Raw genomic sequence first — 23,953 nt, 5'->3', positions numbered from 1 at the left:
TATAAAAGAATGATAGTTTTATCCTCTGTTCTTTGTGCCATTAATTTATTTGTTTTGCTTTGGTCTGGTCTGGTTGTGATGGGTTAGAACTCCATAGAACAGTTTCAATAATAGCCGTATTAAGATTTTTATATCTGCTTTCCTAAGTGTGTTTGGTCTGCAGTTTGTGAGTATTGCCTTTATTTTGCACTTTTTCCTAAAGACAGTTGGGAAGCATTCTGTTTCTCGTCTCTGCCTTGGTTTGTGTGGCTTGAGGTTGTCCTTTCCTTGAAGATTTATAAAACCCCACCCCTGAAACTATCCAAGTCCTCTGCCATCTTGGGAATTAATTCTCTGACCCTCTTTTTCTGTTCCTTCCATGTTTATTGGTCCATGTATCTCTTTAAAATTCTGCAGGCCCTGTGCTTTGACTGTCCCTGAAGCCTTGTAGAGTGGAAAGCTGCTTGGTTTGAAGTTCCAGAAAGGATCCCCTTCCCAAACAGGTGATTTGTGTGCCCTTGGGCTTCCTGGTGCCTGTGAAAGGAGGGGCTGGTAGTGTGTCTGCTGCCACCAAGCAGGGCTGGGCCAGGCTGTCCTTGTAGCACTGTGCTCTGCAGAGTGGGAGTTCCTCCCCAGCCAGACTCTGGTCATACCACATCTCAGGAGGCTAGACACGTTTCCTGCTCGGCTTTGAAAGTTTCTTCCCAGCAGAGGTTCACCTGGTATTCTCCCACCTACCTACCGTCCTTCTTAAGGAGGGTAGATTGGGAGAGAGTAGTCACGCCACCAGGCTTCGTGGCCAGGGGTTCTTGGGTGCTGGCACCCAGAGGGTGACCGGACGAGGCTATAGCGGGGCGGTTTGCTTTTGGGGGAAAGCATCGGCCTGTTCACGAAGCAGAAAAAGCAGCAAACTGAGTTTACTGCATTTATTTCTACGTGATAAAGCTAGTGAATAATTGAAAAATCTTCTGTGTTCTCTCTAGACATTTAAAAAATAAATAAAATTTAAAACTTACTGGTTTTCCTTTTAAAACAAAGGCAGAGAATTTTTGCTGCATATGGTTTTGTTCTTTGGAAGTAAAGCCAGAAGTACAGAACTGTCAGGTAAGTTAATTCATTGACCCAAACCTAAACTTCTTTCTCCTACTGCCTCTTCTTTCCTGTACCAGTATTGTGTTGAAACAAAGGGCTGAAAAAAAGACAGTTTGTGGGAGCTTGGACTGGATAACTTCCCCACTGAGAGATGGTTCAGAAGAGTGAGTCAGCCTTTTAAGTACAGATTTTCTAGCTCTACCTGCTTATTCTCCTGATTGGAGGAGGCAGGAGAAGGACATGGGACAGCGTTGTCTACCTTACCACCAGCACACTACAACAAAAGGCAGAGAAGAGGTTGTCTTTTAAAAGTAGAGGTTTGCTAGATAGAGAAGACCATTCAAGGTTTTGGGTTTTGTTTTGAATGTCCACATAGTAGCCATATCAATGAATTTTTAACCTACAGTTATGTTCTCTGGCCCTAGTACAGTTAAGTTAGAAATCAATAATAAGAAAGTAACTTTTAAAAAGAAACCAAAAAGCTTTGAAAATTTTCTAAACACTCCATAATAGTTTAAACGTAAAGGAAATCATAGTGGAAAGCAGAAAGCACTTAGAACTGACTGATAATGACTAGTGTTCATAATAAAACTTACCCAGCTAAAACCATTTAGATAGAGGGAAGTGTATAGCCTTAATTGGTTACATGAAAAAAGAACAAAGATTGAAAATAAACTTTTATCCAGTCTAAAAAATTTAAATAAATAAAATGAAGACAGTTAAGGAAATAAATGAAATAGGTAAAGAAATTAGAGAGAGTGATTGGAGCATAAAGCTGCTTCTTTCAAAACAAACTAGATTTTTGGCAAGTTTGGGGCAAAAAGCACCAAGAACCTTGATAGTTATTTTATGTTTTTGCTCTTTATGCGAATCATTTATCCTTCATTTAGATACTTTGAAACCACAGAGAAATAGAGTAAAACTTCCCTCATTGGTATAGTGGACCTTCCACCCTTTTTCTCATATTCATATATTTCTCAACAAGGATAATATTACCTTTTTTTTTTTTTATGATCATTCCCCCCATACTTTGAAATATGCCTTGAAATTTTAGCCACCCAACTTAAGGATCTCAACACGATTTCGTCAGCTGCATGATGTTCATATAAGCATACCAGTGCTTTATTTAACATAGCTTCCCCATAGGGCTGGTGGCTCCTTTACACAGTAGTGCAGCTACAGAGAAATAAACCAGGAAAGAGGAAGTAATCTCTAAGATCACTTGCAAACACATCACTGAGTTGAACACTTTAAAATGCTGTCTTTTATATATTGTATACTGTTCTAATAATATACTGTATTATTATACTATTACATACTGTATCAGGAAAAAATGCTCAGACACAGCATCTCTACATTCCTCCTTTCCATTTCTGCTAAGAAAAGAATTTATATCCAATTTTAGTAATGGCTAGCATCATCTTCCATGTGCCACGCATTGGGTTACTAGGCCTTTTGGGTCTGTTAGCTTATTGAGGTTGCAGAAGTCTATAAGGGAGGGAGGTGCTGTTATTCCAGTCTACAAATGGGGAGATAGCCTTCAGAACTTTGATTTCTTAAATTTTATTGCCCATGGTCACCCATTTAGTATAACAGCTAACTCCTCAAACAGGTTTCTTACCAAAGGCTGTGCTTGTAACTGCTGTGCTGAGGTAAACTGTGTAGCCATGTGTATTTCTGTGTCTTGGGGGATTTATGGATTCTTCCAGCCTGGGCCTTTTCCCAAACCGTTGTTGGCGTCCCTGTAGAGTAGCCCCACACTGCTGCCTCGTCCTCAACTTCCAGGACATACGTGTATCTCCTTACGATCTGCAGGTCCCTGAGTACTGACTGTCACAGGCTGCTGCGTCTTTCCTGTTGACCCATGTTTGGGTCCTCCAGTGAAAATTTTACTTAGAAAAATGATGCCTCCAAAGCATTTGTCTGCCACCAAATCTAAGAAGTCCTGGGCCCCAGATCTGTATGAGCTAGACAGTGACTTGACTAAGGAGCCGGAAGCCATCATAGGAGAAGGTGCAACTGACCCTGAATTCTCTCATCAGAGGTTTCGGAATCTCGTCTACGTGGAATTTGTTGGGCCTCGAAAGACCCTGATCCAACTCCGAAACCTCTGCCTCGATTGGTTGCAGCCGGAGAGTCGCACCAAGGAGGAGATTATCGAGCTCTTGGTCCTTGAGCAGTACCTGACCATCCTGCCAGAAAGGATCAAACCTTGGGTGCAAGCAAAAAAGCCAGAGAACTGCGAGAAGCTGGTTACTCTGCTGGAAAATTACAAAGAGATGTATGAGCCAGAAGGTAAAGTTTTGTTTCACAATGGGGGTGGGGAGGGGGGGGTGTGGGTGTCAGAGTAGGGGAAGTTCTCCCCGCGCTTCTCAGCCCTGGCACCACTGAACCTTGGGGCCACCTAGTTCTTTTCCGTGGTGGGCTGTTCTATTGTCAGAGCAGGTGTAGCAGCACCCACCCCTCCCCTTTGCCCCCTAGATGTCAGAAGCACCCCCTCCACCTGTGACAGCCAGGCATGTCTCTAGGTACTGCCAGATGTCCCCTGGGGAGCAGTTACCTCCTCCCCCATTTGAGTTAAGAACCACCACCCTAAGGCATGAGGGGCACAAGAAGGAAAGTAGACATATCAGTGCAAAGGGTTTCTCTTAGGAAGAGCATCTGCACGCAGCTCAAGTCGCTTGACCCAGGAGCTGTGCTCTCTGGCCCCTTTTGTGAAGTAGTGGTACCGTGCCACAGGAGAGTGGTGCGCGGGCACTTTCACCTGGAGGTCAGGCAGGAGAGGTTATAGTCCTGCATCACAAAAAGCAAGGACTCTGAAGGTTCTGAGGGGTGAACGACAGGCTCGGGTGCTGCAGCTTCTTACAGAGGTTGGATTGTGAGGAAGGGATCAGCAATAGAAATGACAATTTAGGAAAGAAACTACTGTGAGAATATGTGCAAGAGATGCTAAAAGCATTATTAAACCAGTGATTGGCGTCCTCTTAGATGACATCCGTGGCGAAGACCGCAGGAGCCGGAACCGAGGAGAGACCCCACCCCCGCGCCCAGTGTATTCTTTCTGCGGTGGTGAGTAGCCCAGTTGGGTTTTACCACACCTGAGGGCACATTTTTACACTTGAGTCCAGTTCCCCTGAAAAGTGTGTAGATTAGATAAAGACTTGTGTGGGTGTCCGGACCTCAGATGAGACAGCATGCCTCCCATGCCTTCCCCAGCACAGTTGGTGCTACTCAGATTTGGGGTAGGGTATGGGTGTAAATGAATTGATGGTATATTTTGATATCAAAATAGACACTGGTGTATTATTGGGGTGAAATACAGTTGTATTAAATTATGAAAGTGCGTGTTTAAAAATTATTTGGAATTTGAAGCCAGCTACTAGAAGCTGGGGTCCCAGCCTCCCCAGGTCAGGTACAGGTCATTCTACTTTTGTCTGTCAAGCAGTTTTGTTAAGGATTCTTTGGTGAGCCTCTCTTCAGAAGCACTGCTTTGGGGGAGGTTGTGCATTTTGTTTCTTGCTGTAATGTAGCATACACATGGGGATTAGTTGGGGTAAGCCAGACTGGAATTGAAGTCTGTTCTCCTGAATTTGGACTTGGCCGTTTAGGACCTGGGAAACCAGCAGGGGTGCTTCGCAGGCAGTCAGCATGTGACCCGAGCGCAGGCTCCACGTAAATGAAGCCCCCAAAAGCATTCCAGGTGTCGGGGAATGGAGCGTGGGAGTCAGATCTCGTTTTGGAGCCGTCTCCAGGGAGGAATGAGGCTGGCGCTCCCTTCCACGTGGGGTGTCTCTGTGTGTAGAGGACTATGCTGTTAACTGCTCCCCAAATGTCTGGTCGCTAGGTGACCGGGACCGGAGGGGCAGAAGCAGAGATGTGGAATCTCGAGACCGCTGGCCATACGCGCGCAGTTCCCGGAGCAGTAAGTAGCCTGCACTCGTGTGCTCACGCGCGTGTTGGCAAGTTGGAGGCCTTGGAAGCCAGTGTGAGTTGTGAACTGATTCTCCTCAAGGACCACCTGTATATCTGTTCACTCATAATTTTTCTTAATCTGACACCTACTTTTTTTAACTACAGTTTTAGTTATAAAAGAAACTCTGCTGCTCCAGAAGTTGAAAACTAGTATACAATACCATAGAAGGTATGACAAAAGAGAATCACACTGAAACAATTCTACTGATTAAAGTAACTGCAATGAGTGCCTGCCATAGCTTTGAGCAAATGTTGAGGAAGTGTTAAAGATAGTCTGGTGCCAAGCCTGAGACTTCCTTGGTGATTAAAAGAGAGTTGAAGGGGAAATGGACTTGGCCCAGTAATTAGGGCGTCCACCTGCCACATGGGAGGTCCGCGGTTCAAACCCCGGGCCTCCTTGACCCGTGTGGAGCTGGCCCATGCGCAGTGCTGATGTGCACAATGAGTGCCGCGCCACGCAGGGGTGCCACCCACGTAGGGGAGCCCCACACGCAAGGAGTGCACCCATAAGGAGAGCCGCCCAGCGTGAAAGAAAGTGCAGCCTGCCCAGGAATGGTGCCGCACACACAGAGAGCTGACTCAACGAGATGATGCAAGAAAAAGAAACAGATTCCCGTGCCGCTGACAACAGCAGAAGCAGGCAAAGAAGACGCAGCAAATAGACACAGAGAACAGACAACCGGGGCGGGGGGCTAGGGGGGTAGGGGAGAGAAATAAATAAATCTTTAAAAAAAATAAGAATTGAAAAGGAAATCATCATTAGGTCAATATATTGTTGGTATTGTACCACCTGAAATCATCTCTTGCTCCTGAATTAGAGGAACTCTGCTGTAGGCTTGGAGCACCGTTAAAATTTTGTATCAGAACGTGGATATCATCATCATCAAGACTAAGCACTGTTGATAGTTCACAATGCATTTTAGGTACTGGTCAGAGTGAAATGCGTTTACACCTTACAGCAACCCTGCGAGTCAGGTACTGCTCATCCCACCTCCATTTCACAGCTGGGGAGACTGAGGCCCAGAGGTTCAGTAACTGGAGCACAAGGCTGGCTGAGGCTCTGAGCCCTGTGCCACACAGCTGCAGGTGTGGTCCAGTCCATCCTTGGGGAACTCCAGGAGCAGGAGGGCATGGCGCCCGTCCCTGCTCTAATTCTGAAGTGTAGCCAGATCTCTCTCTATTGGGTGCCTTAGCACCAGGACAGAACACAGAGAAGAAAAATAAATCTCAACACTTGATTCAACACCAGACACACACCCTGACTGGATTCAGAGGACTTAGCTGGGACCCATCTGGGACTTGCAGGGCTGAACTGGGCCTTGTTCCTTCATTCTGTCTTTCTCTTCCCAGGAATGCCTCCACGTGACCTTTCTCTTCCTCTGATGGAGAAAACAACTTTTGAGATGGAAAGAGAGGATGACGACAGAGACTCTGTGATGGACTATGGGTCTCGTTCCCAGGTATGCTTAGGTTTCGTAGCTTTCCTGAAAGGCCATCTTCATTTTCCTTGCAAAGACACCTCTCCCAAGATGCAGTGTTCATCTGCCCACTAGAGTTCTACTTGGGAGAAAGCCCCATTTGCTCTTGCAGGGAGCCCTGGCCTGTCGCCGTCGGTGACAGGCGGCCAGGGGAGCTCTGTCCTGTGCAGCATTGGTGCCATTTGGTCAGCTGGTCAGGTTGCCTGTGTACTGGGCCTGCAGGTAAGTAGGGAGCAAGGAAAGTTGCAAATCAGCAGAGCAGACTGGTAAGCAAGCGCAGAGGCTATGGAACTGAGGAGAGTTGGGTTTGAAAAGCCCAGCTGGGCCCCTGCTAGCTGTGTGGCCTTGGTCTCTTTAAGTAAGCTGAGCCTCAGTTTCCTTAGCTGCAAAGTAGGCCTGGTGGCTCCCTCGCCGGCTGCTGTGAGGCGTGAGTGGGGTTCACACGCTGCAAGAAGTGTCTTAACAGGACGCTGGCACACAGTAGGCACACCATAGCTGTGAGCAGTCATCCTCTTAAGAGGCAGCACGGGCTAGGGAGACAGGTGAAGGAAGGGACATGGGATCTGAGCCCCCTCTAAGGAAGGGCAGGTGTATCACATATTGTCCACAGAGTAGAGGAGGGCTACAGCATGAACGGGGGGGTTAGAAATGAAGGCAAAGCCCAAAGATTGAACTGAGCCTTGTATTTCCTTTTGCAACAAAGCACCACCCTTTGTGAGGCAGTAGAGCAGTAACCAGGACAGTGTGGGTCTCTGCCCTGGGGACTGCTGAGTCTAGCAGCAGAGGTGGGCATCAAGCAGTCACACAGATAAATCCATACAGATGTGGTCCATAACTGCAGATTTTCCCAAGTGCTCTCAAGGAAAAATACAGGGTGTGTAGGAAGTTCTGACAGGGGTCTTGATAAAGATTTGAAGGGAAGAGTTCTTCGAGGCACTAGTATGACGTCTGGAGGATGAAGAGTTGGCCAGGTCTGCACATGGAGAGTGAGTAGTGTGTGGAGGCGGAAGCCTTGGCGGTTCCCATCTGTGGGTGTAAATAGTGGTCCCCACAGTGGCATCGAGAAGGCACACTGGAATCGGGGAGGACCGCGAGGTCGACCCTGGCAGCCCTGCTGGGAGGCGAGCAAGGACTCTCCGGCGTATGTGCGGAGGACGAATGTGCTCCTGCTGCTGTCATTGAAAACAGGGTTTGAGCAGCAGTAACTGAAAGGGAGAGAATGAGCAGAGGTAGATGGAGTCAAAGATGGCCCAGATCCTACAGTTCCAATGAAGAATATGCCTAAATTGTGACACACTTCTTTTCTCACTAATGGTGGTTTCTTATTTGGAGAAACCATGTTGACCAAAATTCCAGAGAAAAGTATTAAAATAGGAAAAACTTGACTTTTAAAAAGGTGACTCTCTGCTATGCATTTGCCATGTAATTAGTGCATTCGGTGATGGATGTTCATGGTTTCCAAACACTGAATTGTGAGCTGGTGACTTAGTTTTTTGCTGATCCTGAAGAAATGAGAACTGTAAGAGCAGTGTCACTGTGTTTGTTTGTGCACATTACTTGCTGGACTGCAGCTGGTATATAGACACCATTTTGTTAGGAATACAAAATGGACCATTGCTTTAGGGTGGCCCACTTGCATAGGTTAATTTAATTTTAATTTAACTTTAAACCTAAGCATAATTTTTCTTTGGTACAAGCAATATAGTTCAAAATATAATATGCATTCCTTTTACTCAAATTAGGCAGCTAAAAAGAAAAATATAAAAAATAACCTGTCCCTTTCGCCATTGCCTTTGGGGCCAGTCAGCATCAGGAACGGTGCATGATACTTGACTTTCTGGAGCTCTCACACCACTCCCCCTCTGCACACGGACATCTCAGCACATAGGGCCTCACACAAGCCCCTCCGCAGAAACTTGGTTCGCTGTTCCAGCCCACCTCTGCTAAATCTTTTTTTTTAATGCTTATTATCTTTATCCTACTTTATTGTTTATTGTTTTCTAATTGTTTCATGAGTCTTTTCTCTCCAACCAAATTATAAGTTGCATGAGAGCAAAGAATATGTATCCTGTGTCTTTTGGATCTTCCTCAGAGTATAGCAGCAAGGTAGGCACAAAGTAGGTCCCTAGTGAAACTTGATTTGGATCACTCAGAACCCCAGATACTGTGAGCACCTTCTGTGTAACGTTGCATATGAAGTGCCCTTGCTGCCAGCCTTACCCTTTATCTCTCTGGACATTCATGGGAACGCAGTCCATTGAGAGGTGTGTTTGCTGTTTTAGGATGCAGAATCCTACCAGGACGTTGTGGACCTCACTGAAGACAGGAAGCCTCAGAACCCAATTCAGGACAACATGGAAAATTACAGGAAGCTGCTTTCACTGGGTAAGCTGTTGCTTCTTTTCCGTCACACTGAACCCATTCATTGACATATGTGTTACTTTATTGTTTTAAAGATGCACATGTTAGAGTCTACATTAACATAATTGGGCTTTAAGGATAATAATGAACCTTTGAAAGATTTCAAGCAGAGGGATCAATGGGATTTCGCTCTGGCTTTGAGTGAAGAATATATTGTACAAGGTGAGGAAGAACAAGAAAAGGCTCTTGTCACAGAATTGTTAGTATTTCTAGGGAGGTTATCGTGGAATCCTGAGCTTTGGACAGTGTCACATCTACCTGGAAGTAGGTGGTCGGCTATACGGGTCTGGTGCTGGGACCTGAGATCCATACAAGAGAGCAAATGTGAAACAGGTCTCAGAGCTGCAGTGTCTGAGGAGAAATGGGCAAAGTGCAGTCAGGGCGTCGGCCGTTTGGGTTCCAAGCAAATCCCATGAAGCGGTTCAGCTGAAACAAGAGGAATTTATTCACTCTTGGTTTTGAAGGTGGGAAAATGTCCCAATCAAGGCAGTCCTTTCTCCCCGAAAACAGTGATGTGGAGCTGACTGAGTCCTCTCTCGTGTGGTGTGGTGCACGGTGGCGTCTCCTGGTCTCTTCCCCTTCTGGGTTCCATTTCCGCCTCTCCCTGGGGCTCCCTCGCTGTCTGGTTTTCATCTTCTTAAGGACTCCAGTAGCAGTATGAAGACCCACCTGTTTGAGGTGGACCACACCTTTCCTGAAATAGCCCACACCCACCGGAATGGATAAATTTAAGAATGTTAAATTTGCTGTACATACAGCTTCAAACCTCCACAGAGGCCAATGGTAAAAGAGGCATTCACCATTTAAGGAGGTGACTATTAAAAGGAAGCCCTGGATTTAAGGATATAGGGAGCTCTTTGTGCAAATTTCTAGAGAGAATCAGGATACCTAGTGAGAAAGTGAGACAGAAAATAAGAGATGTCTCAAAACTGGCTGTGGGCCACTTCATATTTAGTGCTTCCGGGGCAGAGATGAATTTATCTGATGACTTTTGGTCTCCCCACTCCAGTGTGAGCTATTGTATTATTTTTATGAACAGGGGTTCAGCTTGCTGAAGATGATGGACACTCACACATGACCCAAGGCCATTCATCAAGGTCAAAGAGAAGTGCCTACCCCAGCACCAGTCGAGGTGAGAACCATCTGATCGGTGAGGTGGGAGCTTCTACACATACACTGATAAGCCCTTCGTAATCTTTATTCTCACCAGCGTTCCAAAGAGGGACTCTATCCTTAAAGTCCCACTGTTTTTTATACAAGTACATGGACTAGGGAGTATTTACGTTTTGCGTTTCTTTTTAGGTCTGAAAAGTATGCCCGAAACCAAAAAGTCAACCCATCGGCGGGGAATTTGTGAAGATGAATCTTCCCACGGGGTGATAATGGAAAAATTCATCAAGGATGTTTCACGCAGCTCCAAATCAGGACGAGCTCGGGAACCTAATGGCCGGTCGCGGAGGCTCCCCAGAATGTCGGGTGGTGACTGGAAAGAAGGTTCTTTCAACAAAAGGGAATCAGTTATTCAGGAGCGGGGCTATGAAGGGAATGCATTTGGGAGGGGCTTCAATTTTAGCTCAAACCTCGTTTCCAAAAAGAGAGTTCTTGAAAGAAAAAGGCGCTATCAGTTTGACACAGATGGAAAGGGCTCAGTTCTCGATCAGAAAGGCTATGCAAGAAAGAAGCCTTTTGAATGTAACGAAATGAGGAAAGCCATGAGCACGAGCAGCCTGGGCGCCCCGCCCTCTGCTGAGGCACAGCCGGCTGACTTTGCAGCAGTGCCCTATGTGTGTGATGAGTGTGGGAGGTCTTTCAGTGTGATCTCAGAATTTGTCGAACATCAGATCATGCATACGAGGGAGAATCTCTATGAGTATGGTGAGTCCTTTATTCACAGCGTGGCCGTTAGTGAGGTTCAGAAAAGTCAGGCTGGGGGGAAACGCTTTGAGTGTAAGGAGTGTGGGGAAACCTTCCATAAGAGTGCTGCTCTTAGTGAACATCGGAAGATTCACGCGAGAGAGTATCTTTCAGAATGTAAGGATAAGGAATGTGAGGAAGCTTTCATGCCCAGCCCAACCCTAAGTGAGCTTCAGAAAATGTACGGTAAAGAGAAGTTCTATGAATGCCGAGTGTGTAAGGAAACTTTCCTTCATAGCTCTGCTCTGATTGACCACCACAAAATTCACGGTAGAGGGAACTTCTGTGATGATAAAGATAACGAACGTGGGGAAGCCTTCAAGCCCAGCCCAACCCTTAGTGAGTTTCAGAAAATGTACGAATGTAAGGTGTGTGGGGAAACCTTCCTTCATAGCTCATCCCTGAAGGAACATCAGAAAATCCATACTAGAGGAAACCTCTTTGAAAATAAGGGTAAAGTGTGTGAGGAAACCTTTGTTCCTGGTCAGTCCCTTAAAAGGCGTCAGAAAACTTACACTAAAGAGAAGCGCTATGAATTTAAAGACGGTGGGGATTCCTTTATTCAGAGCTCAGACCTTGGTGAGCATCAGAAAATTCATTCTCGAAAGAATCTGTATGAAGGCAGGGGATATGAGAAATCTGTCATTCATAGTGTGCCCTTTACTGAATCTCAGAAAAGCCATACTATAACAAGACCACCTGAAAATGAGGAGAGTGAGAAAGCATTTACTATTAGCTCTAATCCTGAGGAACACCAGAAACTTCCCTCTGTAGAAAACATCTTCGAAGGGAAATCGTCTGAGCAGTCTGCTATTCACAGCTCAGCCTTTATTGAACCTCAGAAAAGTCAAAGTGTAGTGGAAGCTGATAAACCGAAAGTGGTAGCAGAATCTACCATTCAGAGCTCAGCCATGATTGGACATAAGAAAGTCCATCCCAGACAGAACATCTGTGACGAAAAGGAATATGGGATATCTGTTATCCACAGCTTAGCTGCTCCTCAGTCTCCAAAACGTCATATTGCAAATGAAGTTGCTGAATGTAACGAGAAGGGAGAATCCTCCATTTATATTTCAGACCTTCACTATCAACAGAAAACTCCTGCCAGAGATAACTCTTACGATGGGGGTAAGAAAAGCAAATTCAAGGACTCTGTTAAATACAGTGTATCTCACACTGAACCTCAAGAAAGTGATCCTGGTGAGGGATCCAGTGAATTTAAGAAGGATGCTGAATTCTCTGTACTTAATTCAAATGCCCGTGAACATCAGAAGGCTCGCGCTAAAAAGAAATACATTGAGTCCAGGGACTCTGCAACCTCTGTAATTCACTCCCCACAGAATAGTCACCCTAGAGAGAGATTCTGTGAATGCCAGGAGTGTGGGGCATCCTTTGTTCATCGCTCTGACCTCAGTGAACATCAGAAGGTTCATGATAGAGAGAAGCCCTCTGGAAGTAAACAGTATGAAAGATCTGTTATCCGCAGCTTAGCCCTTACTGACCCTCAGACGAGTTATGCCAAAGAGCAAATGCAAAGCAAATGTAAAGAGTGTGGGGAATGCTTTGCTACCACTGCAGACCTTGGCAAGCATCAGAAAATCTATGGCCAAGAGAAGTTCCATGGTGGGAAACCATTTGGAAATTCTGTTATTCAGGCCTTAGAGTTCAGTGACCCTCCCAAGGAAGACTCTGAAGACATGATCTATGAATGTAAGGACTGTGGGCTGGGCTTTGTTGACCTCACAGACCTTAGAGATCACCAGAAAGTTCACACCAGAGAGTACCATTCTGAAAATCAGGAATATGGGAATCCTGTCCTTCGTAACTATTCCTTTGGAGAATATAAGAAAAGTTACATTGGAGAGCAGCTCTATGAATGCCCAGAATGTGGAGCGTCTTTTGTTCACAGCTCCTTCCTTTTCGAGCATCAGAAAATTCATGACCGAGAACACGTCTATGGTTTTCAGGGGTATGTTGAGCCTTTTATGCAGTTCTCCACCACTAACGTGGGCCCCGCTAACGTGGGGAAGAACCGTGCCGCCCAGAAGAGTCCTGCAGAGAGAACCCTGAAGTGCCATGTGTGTGGGCAAGACTTCATTCACAGCTCTGTCCTCACCGAACACTTCAAGATCCACACTGGAGAGGATTTACTGGAGCGTGGCAAGATATGTGAGGATACTGTCGTTCCAGGTTTAGCCCTCACGGAGTTTCAGAGAAGTCAGACTGAAGAGAAACTCTACGAATGCAAAACATGTGGAGACTCCTTCCTTAATCACTCAGACCTTAGGGATCACATGAGAATTCATGAGAAAGATGAGCCCTATGATTATGGGGCCTCCTTTGTTCATACCTCATTTCTTGATGAGCCTCCCAAAAGAGATCCACCATTCTATGAATGTAAGGACTGTGGGAAATCCTTTATTCATAGCACAATCCTAATTAAACATCAGAAGCTTCATCTTGAAGAAGAAGCCCAGGAAACTGAAGCCAACTTTCTAGTTCCACAAGAAGTTCTGAGAATTCAGGGGTCAAACGTAGAGACAGCGGAGCCAGAAGTAGAGGCCACGGAGCCGGAAGTGGAGGCTGCAGAACCAAACGTGGAGGCTGCGGAGCCAAATGGAGAGGCTGAAGGGCCAGACGGAGAGGCTGCAGAGCCCAGTGGAGAGGCCGAGCAGCCAGATGGAGAAGCTGAGCAGCCGAACGGAGATGCTGATGAGCCAGATGGTGCAGGGATTGAAGATCCAGAGGAAAGAGCTGAAGACCCAGAGGGGAAAGCAGAGGAGCCCGAGGGAGATGCCGACGAGCCAGACGGTGCAGGGATTGAAGACCCAGAAGAGGAGGCCGAGAACCGGGAGCGTCAGGCTGAGGAGCCATACTACGATTGCCGGGAGAGTACAGAAACCTGCACGACCAACTCCGCTTACGGTGAACACGTGAAAACCCATGCCAGAGTGATCATCTTTGAGCCAGGAAGTGTCTTTGGTGAAAGTTCACACTATACGGAACGTGCCAGTACCAGCGCCGGTGATAGGGATAGGGCTGATGAGAAGTATTTCAAATGTGACGTCTGCGGGCAGCTCTTCAGTGACCACTTGTCCCTTGCGAGACACCAGAATTCCCATACTGGCTGAGAAAACAAATATAATATAAAAGTTGGGAAATCTTCAGTTGGAACTTGACCTTTATTAAACATCAGAGAATTCAAACAATCCCATAATAATGTCAGTAGGAAACTTAGCTTGGGGCGTATACACCTTAACAAACATCAGAAAACTCAGACTGGGAGGAAAGTCAGGGTGGAGGCCGCTTCAGTCTTAGCTCTGCTCCAAACCTCAGTGTGTGCGAGTGGGAAAGCCTGAGCTCATACCTTCCCTTTCATCTGAGTATTCCTATTGAGAGAAAACCCTACTAAAAGTATTCGCAACTAGAAAAATTGCCCCAACCAACTGTAAATGACACACCTGTAACCTACTAAGTATTTCCTGAGGTTTATATAAAATAGCCAATCATAGCAGAACAGTAGTCACGTATATTTGGGTTTAACGTGATATGCCTTCACAGTGTAGAGATACCTTACCTGGTAATCCTTGATTGGGGACAAGGGGCGGGGGAGGGATGGAGGAAGGGGAGGCAGGAAGGAGAGCAACAAATTAGAACACATTTGTAAGGATCTTGGATCCTAAGAACATTGTGGATAATTTGAATCCCGTCGGTATCTTTTTGAGCATTGGCTATGTTTTGCTCTCTTACTTTTAAATGTTCTTGTAGGTGTGAAAGATGAAATAGGTTTTACTCTGTGCTGTCTGAAAAGGAAGATACTTTTAGCTTCCTTTTGCAGCCATTTTGTCAACACCAGTACTGTGGAGCCTAATGCTCTTATAAACCTTTATAATATGTGGATTGGCTTTCATGACCTAAATTGATAAGTTGCCACATTGTACCTTATGGTGGCTCTCATGCCAAACTAGTAAAAGGTTTTGTTTTTGTTTTTAACCAACTCAATGTGTGTTCAGTATTGAATTCACAAAATCTGAAGCTTTTCCCTGTAAATCTTAAGTCTTTGCCTTTAAATAGTGTGTTGCAGCCGTCATTAGAACACAGTAGAGCCTAGTGAGAGTGGAAAACCCCAGGGCAGGGCTCCCCTGTTGTCAGGACACAGGCTGGAGACCTTCATCACTGCCTTTGTGTGTTTCCTGCCTTAAGTGGAAAGTAACGCAGCTTCGGTCGCCTGCGCAGCATTAGTATGTCCTGCCACAGCTTAGTTTGCGCCTGGGCACCCAGGAGCTAGTGCCCTTAGATCTTTCTCTAAACTTAATTCTCTTTTCCTTTTACCTCTTTGACCTTTTAACCCTCTGTCTTCACAACAATAACAAAAGGCTTTCTTTACATTCAACCCAAGTTTGACATGGACTCAGGGTCCCTGCAGCCTTAATTTGTTTTGTTACCATCTGTTCGTCCTCTTCCAGCCTTCCTAAGCATTCCTGAGCTGTCCATTAGTGTCATGATGGTCTCATCTCCTTAGTTTTTAACTTACCTCACAACTTGAGGTTTCTTGCGTCCTTTTCTGTATTCCTTTGCTTCCCCTCACAAAATGACTATATTAAGAAATTTTTAGGCCTTGAGTTGGCTGGGAAAAAATTGTTAAATAAAAAATTAAATGCATCTTGATTAAGCGAGCAGAAGAAAAGTGGCTAATTTGAGCAAGCAGAATTAAAGTCCGCACTAGGGAAATGTGTCTAAATCTCACTCTCCCGCATCTGCACAATCAGGGCTTGCTTGTGGAGAGTGTGTCAGAGTTGCAGGGAATGCCAAAGTCTAGGGTGGTGGTCGAACTGAGATCAAGAAGCAGAAATGAGTAAGCCAAAGAAGGGGTCCTACAAGGTCACTCACTAAGAGGGAGGGGAAGCAAGGCTGGCGAGGCCAGGCCTGCGAGAATGAATTGAGAAGGGGTCCTGACCTGTTGGGTGAATGTGCTGGGCAGCTGCATGTAAAGATCCCAGGTTGGGACGGACAAACCATGAAAACGAAAGGACCGAGAGGTCCCACGTGAGAGGACTAGGTAGCAGTGTGATGAGCTTGGTAGGTCCACCACTATCGGCAGCGTTAATTGGTACAGACCTTTTCAGAAAGCAGATTGCCAAATTTCACGGTGTCCATTGCAACCTGATGCTAATGAAAGCTTAGGAACTTAGATGCCAAACAATAGCGAATGACTAACATAAATCTATCTGAAGCATCCTCTAGGTGGGCTCTTATGCAGCTGTTTAAAAAAGATAATCATGAAGAGTTATGTAGCAGAGGAAATATATTTACGGAATATTAAGTGGAAAAGGCAGGACACAAAATTATATTTATACTACAATTATAACTGCTGAAAAATGTATGCTTATAGTCAAAAGCTGTTGTGTTGCTGTCGGCTTATAGTTGAGCATTATTTTCTTAAATTCCTTGAATGTTCTTTATTGTAGTGTTAGGAAAATTTTATAATCACGTTTCCATTGTGAACATAGTTAGTTGGAACTCATTATCAAACATTTGGAAAATTCAGAAAAGTGGAAGAAAAAATCCTTATTCCCACCATCCAAAGACAGATACACTCTCCAATATCTTGATTATTCTTGTTTCTGTGCACAGGTTTATGATTATAACTGTCAAAATATGTATTCAAATTAGCTGTTATGTTATCTTTGTGGAATTATGGTTAAATATTTTTACCTTAATTTTTCAAATATCCTTTATTATAGTGTTCTGATAACAAAGTTTATTGCATATGTTTCCATTAAGAGCATAATACATAACCCAGAGAAAAAAATTAGACAGTACAATAAACTTTCCTTTCCTAGGAAAGAAATTCACCCTTATTCCCACACCCTACAACTACAGCTAACATCTTGATATAGTTCCTCCATCTTGTTTCAGTGCACAAGCTTGTAGTGTAATGGTGTTAAATATGTATGCTTAAAGTCCACATTAATGAAAAGAAACAAGGAAAATAATAAAATACTGTTGTTGTGGGATTATGGTTAAATATTTTGTCTCAAATTCCTTCAATGGTCTTTGGTGTTTTGGTAATAAAAGTTTATGTGTGTATGTATTTTCCATTAAAAATATTATACATACTCATAGAAAACCTTGGAAGATTTAGCAAATGGAAGAAAAAAAATTCATCCATATTCCCAACACCAACTGCTGTGTTAACATCTTGATCTGTTTCCTTCGGCTTGTTGCTGTGCACCAGTCTATTATGGTGTTAACTAGAAGTTCACGTCGAGTCAAAGATGGGGAGAAATATGGAAAACAATTGAGAAATAGTTGTATGGTCATTGTGGGATTTTGGTTAAATATTTTGTCTCGGTTTTTTTTAATGGTCTTATTGTAGTGTTTTGGTAATCCATGTTTGTTCCTTGTATTTCCATTATAAACACAGCACATTATAGAAACTTTGAAGTTGCAGAAATGTAGAAGAGAAACTCACGCATATTTTCACCATCCAAAGATTGTAGTTAGCATCTTGATATATTTTCTTCATCTTGTTTCTGTGCACAGGTTTTTGGTTTGTTAATCTGGTTGTGGTCATTCTATATATCTGTAATAGTGTCAACAATAAAAATAAAGTTAAAAGTAAGGTGTTTCTTAGTCTCTTTTCCTCTAGCTTAAGTGGGGTTTTTAAATGCAATTTCTTATTGAAGTTACAAATCCAAAAGCTTAGTGTCCCTTCAGGCTTCAAGGGTTTGGTCATAGCCTTAATTGTATTTTAAGTGGCGACACAGGCTTATAGTTGAGCAGCAGTTGCTTCTAAGGGAGTCTAATACCACTTCACTCCACATATTTAATTGCATTTACAAGATTAGAACAATATGTTCAACACTTTTTAAACTTGATAACCACAAGTGTGTTTCAGTTACTTTAGTCTGCATTTTTAATTGCAAATATGATATTCTCTCAAACAGAAAAAATAAAGATCTTAACATAAAAATGTTAATGTAATTGTTTAGAATCTCAAAATAAATTCCCCTTCTTAAGTGTTCCCTGAAGTTTAAAAGTGTGTATCCCCTGGGAGTCCTGTCAATTCGTTGGTGGCCATTTTTCCTGGCCTTGCCTCCTGCAGCATCTCATGCAATTTGGCAGGTTATCCTCCCAGAGGATTAGGGTGCTACTTTTTAAATGAGCTTGTGACTTCATAAGGACTGGAGGTTTTTGGCCAAAATGCTAACTGGGTCACTATTGGCCACCACAGCAGGTTGTACCACATATCCAATACGTTTTTTTATTTAAAACTTGTTTATAGGTTTACAAATACTCTAGATCCACCAGGCACTGCACCGTAACTCCGTGCCTCAAAGCTCAGGCGCATACCTCACCTGCTTCTGATTCCCACACATCACTCCATTGGGTTTCATTCTTAATATATGGAAGTGTGCTTTCCATTGAACTCTGGGATTTAAGAGCCCTGCATTCTTTGCTAGTTGTAAAACTTAACTGCTGCTGGCATTAAAGTGAAAACCCATGGGTTTTGGTTCTCTGGTGGCAGCTATGGTCTTAGGTCACTGTCAACCCAATCCTGAAGGGCACGGCCTGGTGTGGCTGTGAGACCAAGAATGCACCAGGCACTGGTCAGACATAAGCGTATTGTAACTTACAGGAGAGTCGCTGGTGGCAGCAGTCCAGAGAATGGAATTAGCGCTCTACAAAGAGGCAGGAAAATGAGGGGTGATACAAAGGTTTTCAGACATTGAAACAGTGTGAGAACAGTGTTGCTGCTAGGGTCCCGTGATGGCCCGTGGGGGATCTGGTAACAGCTTGTATACAGGAATGAAGCCTTGCCGCTCTGAGATTTGGTTTATAATAACATCTATACATCCTTTCCCCTCCAGGGAGGGTTGCTAGACTTTAGCTTGTGTCCAGGCCATGCAGGCGGCTAGGTGCAGAGGACTCGGGGAGCCTGAGCCCTGGGTCCCCACCATCCACCCCACACGGCAGCCTGCGTTGACCTCAGAACAAGCATTGCACCCACATTCCACCCAATGGTCAAAAACACCGGAAGAGGAGTCCTCCACCAAGAGCCAGCAAACTTATAAAGACATGTCGCCCGGTCAGGGAAGGGAATTAGACGGGGGGGCGGGGGGGTCAGTAGCTAGCCTACCCGTGTGCTGTGCGTGCTGTTGCATGTGAGTTAGAGCTTGTGAAATACCATGGGAGTGATGAGGAAGAGCTCCACGACCTCGAATGTGAGGCCCAGGTCCCGCCCTGTGCTTCAGGAAGAACGTCCAAAGCCAGCCTATTTACATCATTAAGGGCTGTGGTAGGCTCAGCCAGGAACGGATTTTTCAGTAACTGCAGCACCACATACGAAAACGACCACGGGGCAGAACCACCAGGGGGTATGCCTTACTCTGCAGTTAGCCTTGACCATTTCCCAGCCACTCGGAGTATGGGGTGACGAGGCATACGGGGTTCATAAGGCTGTGCCCACACGCACCGTCCAGTCCAGTTACAGGGCAAAAACAGCCTCCCATTTGGCCAGCAAGTCCATAGCCATCCTTTAGGGGACGGGTGAGCCTCAGAAAATGAATGGTAAGAGGTCCACCATTGGAGAAGACTATTGTTTTCTAGTTTGATAGTAAAATTACACAATTCGGGTAACCACCCCACGCCACAGATCCCCTTCTGTCGTTCCACGCAGACAGGGGCAAGGCGCTGTAGGGTGACAGCCTCAGCTGTTAACCATCCTAAACCACCATGGACAGCATATCCTAATAAAGGCTTCGGTTTTATTCACCTGTGTCCTTACAAGGGAAAAAATATAATTCTGCGTCTCGTTGAAAGATGGCAGCTGGATGTCAGTCTTAAATGAGGTCTTCCAAACCTGCCGATGGATCAGGTTCTGCCCTGCCAGCAAGGGTTCCACGCTGTCCAGCTGGCGGGAGCTAGTTCTAAGGAAGGCCAGTAGCTCCCAAGGATGGTAAGTCTGTGCAAACCTGCCATGGGTTTGACTGTGGGCAGGGGGCACTGCCAAAGCCCAATGCAGAGAGGTGTCAGACAGAGCACTACAGGCCAAAAGAAAGATGTTTATGGGGAACAGTCAGGGGCAGAGCATGCTGGTCCAGCAGTACACAAGCAACATTTCCATCAGTAGATCCCAAAGCACCAGGTAGAGGATCCTGCAAGGCTTCCAATACCAGACATTCTCTGAGTTTTCTATGGAGACATCAAAAACTAGTTTAGGCATAAAAGTCCACATAGACACACACAGGGCCCTGGCGGGAATAGGAGACCCCGGATTATTAATAGAGATTTCCACTGGCATTTTTTTATAAACTGTGGTCTTATACCAATGTTTTGGTAACTCCTCCATGGGCTTAAGAACCCCAACCAGCGAGGCTGCACAGGCCAGCACCACAGCCAAAGGACCTCATTTTCCCCAGCTTGTATAGTTTGAGGAGTAGGCAACAACAGATTATTATTACTTCCCCTTTTGGGCTGTAGGACGGCTGGCCCTTTAACCTGTATTCTCAATGCCTGCTGTTAGCATCACAACTGGAGCTGGGGCCACAGCCCTTGGAGCTGAATTAAAAGTGTTTAATGCTGGATACAACCTCTTGGTCCATTATTGTAAAGATCCCTGTAGCAGTATGATATGGTTATGCATTCCAAAAATAGAAATGGATTATGTTTGTCATCTGGTCTGTACCTGGGTGTGATTAAGTTATGATTAGGGCTTTGATTGGGCCACATCATTAGGTTGATAAAGGCATGGCAAAGGACAGAGTTGAGGGTTTTTAATGTTGAAGTTTTGACGGTGGAGTTTGCTGCTGAAGCCTTAAGATAGAGCCCCAGGAAGTAAGCTCAAAGAGGAAAGAGAAGCCAGCCCCAGGAAGAGAGGAACCCTGAACCCAGAGAGAAGCAAGACCCTGGAAGGGAGGAACCCAGGAAGCCTGAACCCTCGCAGATGTTGGCAGCCATCTTGCTCCAACACGTGAAAATAGACTTTGGTGAGGGAAGTAACTTATGCTTACGGCCTGGTATCTGTAAGCTCCTACCCCAAATAAATACCCTTTATAAAAACCAACAAACTTCTGGTATTTTGCATCAGTACTCCTCTGGCTGACTAATACAATCCCTTATCACCTTTAATTTGTTCCTTTAAAAGGCCATTCATCCTTTCTGAAAGACCTGCACCAGTGGGGTTATAAGGTAGATGGAAAGTTAAGACAATATCCTGGACCATAGCCCATGACTGCATGAGGTGACCAGGAAATGGAGTTTCTTAGTTGCTGTGAATTTGGGCTGGCACCCTGTGTAGGTCACTTACATTTTCTAGGCAGGGAACAGTGGCTGGCTGGCTACAAGAGTCCCGTGGCAGTGTCTGTGGCAGTGAAAGCATACCTAGCCCCTTCCACGAGTGGGAGAGGACCGATGTAACCCACTTGCGATCATGCTACTGACAGGCATGTTGGAGGAGAAGCAGGGATGTGCGTGACAGTTCCCTGCTGCCACTGGCAGGCGTCCCAGGTGTCCTTCCACAGGTCCCTCCCCCAGGGGCGGCCCACGACAGTCCTGAGTTCCTGTTTCCAAGTTGCCGTGCAGGCGGTGAGGCCTCCATCTGCTGCCAAACTGTCAGTGCGTGTTGTGACTGCATCTCCGGGCTCACGCCCTGCAGCCATCCGGATGGCTCCTAACTCGGCCCACCGGCTGCCCCGCACGGTGCCCGTTTCCCACCAAACAGTGTTCGCCGCACAGCCCCAGCGGTCCCTGGGGGAGACCGGCCTCTAGCCAAGCCGTGTGTGTTCCATGCCTTTTCTGGAATTGTTCCCACGCCTCCTGTAGTGGGCACTTCCACGGCCACCTTGGGGTTGTAATTTGGGCCAAGGACTCTTCCACGTAAGACGGTGGGCCTGGGATCTCGTGCACGTCAGTACTTCAAGGGCTGGTGCTGAAGACACGGGACGAGCAGGCCGGCGTGCCCTCTGTTAAGGTGCTTCCTCGTGCACTCCGGAACGAGCTTGTTCCCAGGATCTGCAGTCCACCCCTGGGTAGGGAGGGCAGACTTCAGAGTGACCAGACACTTTGGGGTAATCCCTGCGCTTTCAGCAGGGCCTGGCACGCTCCCCAGAGCTGTTTTCCTAAGGGGCTAAATCGTAACCCAGCCCCTTTCCACAACTGTGACCAAAATCCAATGGGTACTGGTTTACAATGTTGCCTTTGCCACAAACCCCACCCAAAGCCCGTATCAGTGCTGGCCACATCCAGGTCACAGGGAAAGCCCACCTCCTCAGGGCCTGGGCCTGCACTTTTGCCCTCTTTACGTCCTCAAAAATGGCCTGCTGGGGGCCTCCCGTTTCCACGCAGACCTCTCCTGATGAACACATACCGTGGCTTTCCGTATCTGAGCTGAGTGAGGATGAAGGGTCTCCCCAGCAACACAGAAAGGCCATTGTTTTGGAGTTTGTGGTGTGGGAAAGCATTGCACTTTATCAATTACAGCAGGGGTATAACTTTTGTCTTGCCCAACCAAACAACACCCAAGAGTTTGACAGAGCAGCCAGGGCCTGGCAGCTTGCCTGACTGAGTGCCCATCCCCAGCCTTCAAGATGAGATACCATTGTTTCTGTTGCTTATTTTAATTCTGAAAGAGAACTACTGGTTAACATAATGTCCTCGATGTAATGGAATAAGGTCGCAGCACAGGTGTCTTCCGTGCAGACAGATCCGTTGCCACGAGGCCGTGGCGTAGGCCGGGCCGTGCACGTAGCCTTAGGGGAGCCCCACAGAAGCCCTATGTGAAAGCAGTGCAGGCTGGCTTGACTGCGACAAGGAGACGCTGAAGAGAGCACAGTGATGGTGACGGACTGGGAGCTTCCAAGTGGTGTTGGAGATTTGGGCCCGAAGGGTATCGGGAATGAAAGAAAGAGAGAGAGAGAGAAAAAGAAAGGAAGGATGAGAGAGCTGGGATCAGGCAGTCTGTGAGCAGAGGTTCATCAGATAACTTTATTGTTTACAACGGGCTCTCTATATGTCCCAGTCTACGTGACAGTAAGCAGTCTACGTGACAGTAAGCAGGAACATGCAGCCTACGTGACACTAAGCAGGAAAATGCAGCGAACTATTAGCATTACTAAGGAACTCTCAGGAACTAAAAAAATCTTATCTCAAGGCCCAAAGTCTAAGTGTTCTATTTATGACAAAAGGTATGTGCTCATCTTTTCTTTCAGCCTTTAACAGCTTCATCCTGTTTGCCGGGAACTCTTAATTACCGCACTCCTTAGGGTGCAAGCGTAGCCATGGAAACAGCACGTCTCTCCTTGGGAGACCACTGTGCCTCAGTTTCCAACAACTGAGTATCAATTTCTTGTAGTAAGTTAGCAATGTTTGGGACCACCGCGTGCAGTGCAGTGTTAATTTATTTAATTCATGATAATCAACTGTCATGTGCCATGTGCCATCAAGTTTTCATACAGGCTGTACATAGTCCCTACAAAAAGGACTATGAGTAGTTACTTCTATTCCCACTCCTTCTAATTTCTCAATTACAGCAGGAATTTCCTGGTGACCCCAGGGAATCGGTACTGTGTGGTTGCTACAATTCTTTGGGGTGAGGGTACCCTCACCAGGGACTATTTAGCTTGTCCCCCTAGTGTGTGGCTTTATGGATATGTCCGGTGATTTAAGGCGCTGTTCATGGCTGGACTTGAGAACAGGCCTCGCAATTTTCTATGACCTAAACCAGGTCATAGTACTTTATAGGAATACTCAATGTGTTAAGTAAACAGCTGTCTTAGTCAGCTGATGCAAAATACCAGGAGTCTGATAGTTTTTATAAAGGGTATTTATTTGGGGCAGGAGCTTACAGACACCAGGCCATAAAGCATAGGTTACTTCCCTCACCAAAGTCTATTTTCATGTGTTGGAGCAAGATGCCTGCTGATATCAGCCAGGGTTCAGGCTTCCTGGGTTCTTCTCTTCCAGGGCTTGCTTATTCCTGAGTTCAGTTTTCCTCTCTTTCCAGGGTTTACTTCTCTTTCCTCTGTGAGCTTACTTCCCAGGGCTCCAGCTTAAGGCTTCAGCATCAAACTCCAACATCAGGGAAGCAGCTGTGG

The 23,953-nt window shown here is 45.8% G+C and overlaps 1 protein-coding gene across 28 annotated transcripts in view; it reads left to right on the top strand.

Annotated features, from left to right (window-relative positions):
• Positions 1-17,481, top strand: part of PEG3 (paternally expressed 3) — a 31,125-nt gene extending 13,644 nt beyond the window's left edge. For 10 of the 28 annotated variants that reach the window (XM_071209490.1, XM_071209485.1, XM_071209487.1 and 7 more), the window contains 9 exons: positions 397-482; positions 1,018-1,083; positions 2,887-3,366; positions 4,060-4,140; positions 4,916-4,993; positions 6,394-6,503; positions 8,804-8,906; positions 9,982-10,074; positions 10,245-17,481. In XM_071209490.1, the coding sequence (XP_071065591.1) occupies positions 2,973-3,366; positions 4,060-4,140; positions 4,916-4,993; positions 6,394-6,503; positions 8,804-8,906; positions 9,982-10,074; positions 10,245-13,987 (4,602 nt within the window). In that variant the 5' untranslated portion in view covers positions 397-482; positions 1,018-1,083; positions 2,887-2,972 and the 3' untranslated portion in view covers positions 13,988-17,481. Of the gene's footprint in view, positions 1-396; positions 483-962; positions 1,084-2,886; positions 3,367-4,059; positions 4,141-4,915; positions 4,994-6,393; positions 6,504-7,441; positions 7,508-8,803; positions 8,907-9,981; positions 10,075-10,244 lie in introns of those variants that run through there. The other 18 variants (XM_071209500.1, XM_071209499.1, XM_058280936.2 and 15 more) reach the window with 6 other exon arrangements.
• The last annotated feature ends 6,472 nt before the right edge of the window (positions 17,482-23,953 follow it).

Source organism: Dasypus novemcinctus, chromosome 18 (genome assembly GCF_030445035.2).
Source record: "Dasypus novemcinctus isolate mDasNov1 chromosome 18, mDasNov1.1.hap2, whole genome shotgun sequence".
Lineage (NCBI taxonomy): Eukaryota > Metazoa > Chordata > Mammalia > Cingulata > Dasypodidae > Dasypus > Dasypus novemcinctus.
Note: the sequence above shows the minus strand (reverse complement) of the source record. Positions and strands in the feature narration are given on the sequence as shown.